The 4,049-nt window shown below is 35.5% G+C and overlaps 1 protein-coding gene across 1 annotated transcript in view; it reads left to right on the top strand.

Moving 5' to 3' along the window:
* The window catches only part of LOC102306615 (butyrophilin subfamily 3 member A2), a 10,399-nt gene that overhangs the window by 4,337 nt on the left and 2,013 nt on the right, over window positions 1-4,049 (top strand). Inside the window, exons 3-5 of the mRNA XM_042215492.1 lie at window positions 2,941-3,031; window positions 3,227-3,568; window positions 3,920-4,048. Of these exons, the coding sequence (XP_042071426.1) occupies window positions 2,941-3,031; window positions 3,227-3,568; window positions 3,920-4,048 (562 nt within the window). The remainder of the gene's footprint in view (window positions 1-2,940; window positions 3,032-3,226; window positions 3,569-3,919; window position 4,049) is intronic.

Here is a 4,049-nt window from a genome sequence, read left to right as displayed (position 1 = left end):
GTCTGAGTCTAGGGTCTTTATCTGTGGTAAGTCTTTATGTTTATTTGTTTGTTTGGTTTCTTTTTTGTTTGTTTTGTTTTTCTTTTGATTTTGAGTCAGAGAACAAGTAGAAATCTGGGCCACCAAAGGGCTGTCATTCTTTGTGCTATGTGGGCCATGTGTAAGCACATTGTGTGGGCCAGATCTGTTCCATATCAATTTTGCTCTGAGGGAGACTGCTGCTGATTCGTGCAACATAAAAACAACAAATTAGTTGAAAAAGTTTTTATATGAAAATGTCTTCAGCTGCTTTTTAAAAGAATCAATGGAGTCTGTACAGCAGACATTGGGGGTGATTAGATTCTTGGACATGTCAAAGAACAGAAACAAAATTGATTTGATTGGATTATTATTTTTTTGTATAGTTTTAACCTAAAACCATGCATTCACTTTCATGTCAGCATTTTTTTGAAGAAAAGTTGTATTTTTGACATTTTTACTGTTTTCCACTCAGATTAACCATTTTGCCATTGTAGGCTAATGCAGAAATTCTTGCTTTTTGCACATTCTGGGCCTGTGATCACCAGGGCGTCCCAAGAGTGATTTACTATGGCATGTGTGTGTGAAACTATTTAGATCAACATCTGTTTCATCAGTGAGCACATTTATTATGCAAACTGCACCAACACGGAAAACTTCACCAACAAAAGATAAACACAACAGAACACATGAAATATGTATACATTTGAATATGACACATCCAGGCTTTGAATATGTGATGTATGTCCGTGTTTGGGAGAAAGAGATAAATGGATCTCTTTGTGTGTGTGTGTGTGCGTGTGTGTGTGTGTGTTGTCCCGAGAACAAACAACCAATACTCAGAACAGGTCCAGTTAACAACAATAATTTATTTTAGTACATATATGTGGGACATCCACACGGCACCGCCCAAAGCGTGGTCCGGTGGATCTCAAAAGTTGGGTGTGTATGAGAGAGCATGTATGTAAATCTGTAAACACGCACTGATCATTTAATGGGGTGAAAAAGATCATCTTAGCGGATATGTTTGATGTATGTTTGAAGAGGTGCTTAAGCCAAAACATGGCCTGTTATTCAAAAAGAAAAACTGTTGTTAGTGTGTATATGTACCTGGCTTGTCCTCTAAATGAAGCAAATTCAAGCACATTAAAAGGTAACCAGACAGCACGTGTAGAAAGAGATATTCCAGTGTTTCTCTTTAAAAACCACACACCAATATTTAAAATGGCCAGTTATGCCGTGAGAGAGCTGAAGCTCTTTCACTCAGAAGAGAGAAACATTTTAAAGACCCAATGCAAATATACCATGTAACAATTTTTTACACCCTTATCATTTCATTTGATGAAATGGGTCATCCAATTACTGAAGTGCTGCTCTTAAATACACACACAAAGAAAACTGTATGCACTATACACAGTAAGTTATATTTGACACCTTTCATGGACATAATGTCCTTGTTCACAACTCCTAAACAAGGAATTCACAGCATGTAGGATGTTGAAGCACATTCATCATGTTAAAACACAGCTTTGACTTAAATGGACAAATGAATCAAATTGAAAGTTTAACAAAATTCCAACCCGTCCTCACTTTATGAAAAGAACTGACCTTTGATATCAGGAACTATAAAGTCAACACGCGTTATTGTTTAACAGAGGGTTGGGTTGAGAGTGCACATAGTTTTATTACAACCTACTTTCTTTGAGCTTTGGTGACTGTTTTGAGCAGTTCGACAGGTATGTAGACTTTTACCATAGAAAGCTAAACTGTAATCTTTTCCTTCTGTATTTATTTAGATTACTTAGCCTCAGTTTTCTAGTAGGTGCTTATAATACATAAAATCACATTGATCCCATTAGCATTAGCAGTTAACAGAGGCACAAAGAGTGCTGTAAGCGTCAAGGAGCGAAAGTAACATAATTATTATTTCTGGATACTTGTACATTCATAAATATTTATATATGTACTTTTAATTACATGCCGTTATTAGTTGCTACTTCGAGAGTTTACAATTTGAAATAAAATCTATATCTTCTATCAGCATTTTATAGACAGTAAGTATATTAATTGCAAACAGGACAAAAGAAACCATGACCTATGCACAGACACAGCTTATTGGTTGAGGAGGATATACTGAACTCAATGTTACTTGTGTCTCTTGTCTCTCAACTTTCATCGCTCTGTTATTTTGATCTCTTTATAAGCAGTTACTGGTAAGAGTAGATGTTGGAATCAGACAATGAAAATGGGACAGAAAAAAATCACCAATGTTTTATCACTGTTTATCAACAAAAACTTACTTTTGTGCTAAATTTCACAGACTTAGATGTAGAAATTTTATTGTCATTGTATAGTTGCATGCACCATTAAATTATGTAACAAGACCACAGGGTGTGAAAATAAAAGACAATATACAAAAGAAGAAGAAAAACATACATAAATACTATGTACACTCGAATATAATAAATAATAAATAAATAAGGGTGGAAAGGTTATGAAAATTGCACATCTGCTAAAATATTGCACAAAGGAGAAAAAAAGGGAGACCTTTGATTTAGTAAAAAGTACTTTTGTTATTTTGCTTGTAGTATAATGACTTCGTAAAGATGAGTAACTGGGCTGTGTCCAGATGACATGTTTGCTCTCATCAAGAGCTAAGAAGAAAAAGTCAACAATTCCCAGTTTGTCCAGATTTCCTGCAATGTTCTTGATCTCTCTTGTTACTGTTACTCCTGGAAAGGAGCGCATTTCTAAATGATTAAAAATAAATTTTAACATAATTAAATACTTTTTTCAAATGTGATATTACCGTGACAGTCTACAAATCAGTCTTGGACTGTTTCATTTTTTTCTATCAGAGAATGGCTTAATATAAAAAGGTGTGTGTTGCTATGCCCCCCCGTCCCCTTTTTTTTGTTGCAGACATCTAGAATGAGTCCTATAAAGAATAAACATCTCTTGGTTTTGCATCATGTTGTTGTCGTCCTCCTTTTTCTAACACAAACTTGTGGTGGTAAGTTGCACACAAACATTTATAAAATCCACAATTTAAAGTTCTTACCTGTAGTCTTACACAGAAGATGAAAACACACACTGTAACAGCACCAGTTTATTTTGATGTAGTTAAATAAATCAATTACACAGTTTGCTCAGACTGATCTTCACAATTACAAAACTGCTGAACTATATGTGTCCCTAAATTTGTTAGGTCAGCATCAAATGATTGGTCCAACTCAGCCAGTAGTGGCCATGATTGGTGATGACATCATTTTGCCATGCCACCTGGAACCTGCTGTGGATGCTGTTGACCTGACTGTGGATTGGTCCAGAACTGACCTCAAACCTAGATCTGTCTATGTGAGGCGAGAGGGTGTGGAGCTTCTGACTGAGCAGAATCCTTTGTACACAGGAAGAACATCACTCTCTGTCAACAAACTGCAGTGTGGAGACGTTTCATTGAAACTCTCCACAGTACAACTCTCTGATGCAGGAACATACAAATGCCTTGTACCTAAATTCAATGCAGAAACTGTGGTGACGCTTGCTGTAGGTAAGTTTCATTTAATTTAATTTCTTCACTTTGCAATTTAGATTTGAAGGAAGACTTTAAGCAACATATATATTGAGTGGATAGGTACAAGTTACTTTCAGTCTATATACAGGAACTTTGAAAAGAGAAAATGGAATAAATAAGTAAGATTATTAGAATTTTGACCAGTTAGATTGGCACAGTTGATGTCACATAGCATTGTGCCTCTCTATAAGCTTAAAAGGACAATTTGAGTTAAGGTCAATAAGAGAGACATTTGGGTGAACTGTAACTATTTTAAGAATCTTTTTTTTAGATATATATTTTGGCAACTACATTTCAATATTTTGTCTTTCATTCTTTTCTTTGCAGGTTCAGTTTCCTCACCAGTCATAGAACTCAGCAATGTCAAAAATGAAATGGTGTTAGAGTGTAAATCTAATGGCTGGTATCCAGAGCCTCAGATGTTGTGGGTGTACAGTGAGGGAAAACCCATTTCTGT

This window comes from Haplochromis burtoni, unplaced genomic scaffold (assembly GCF_018398535.1).
Source record: "Haplochromis burtoni strain Fernald_Lab_line unplaced genomic scaffold, NCSU_Asbu1 Contig_735, whole genome shotgun sequence".
NCBI lineage: Eukaryota > Metazoa > Chordata > Actinopteri > Cichliformes > Cichlidae > Haplochromis > Haplochromis burtoni.
The sequence above is the reverse complement of the archived record's forward strand: the minus strand, read 5'-3'. Positions and strand labels throughout refer to the sequence as shown.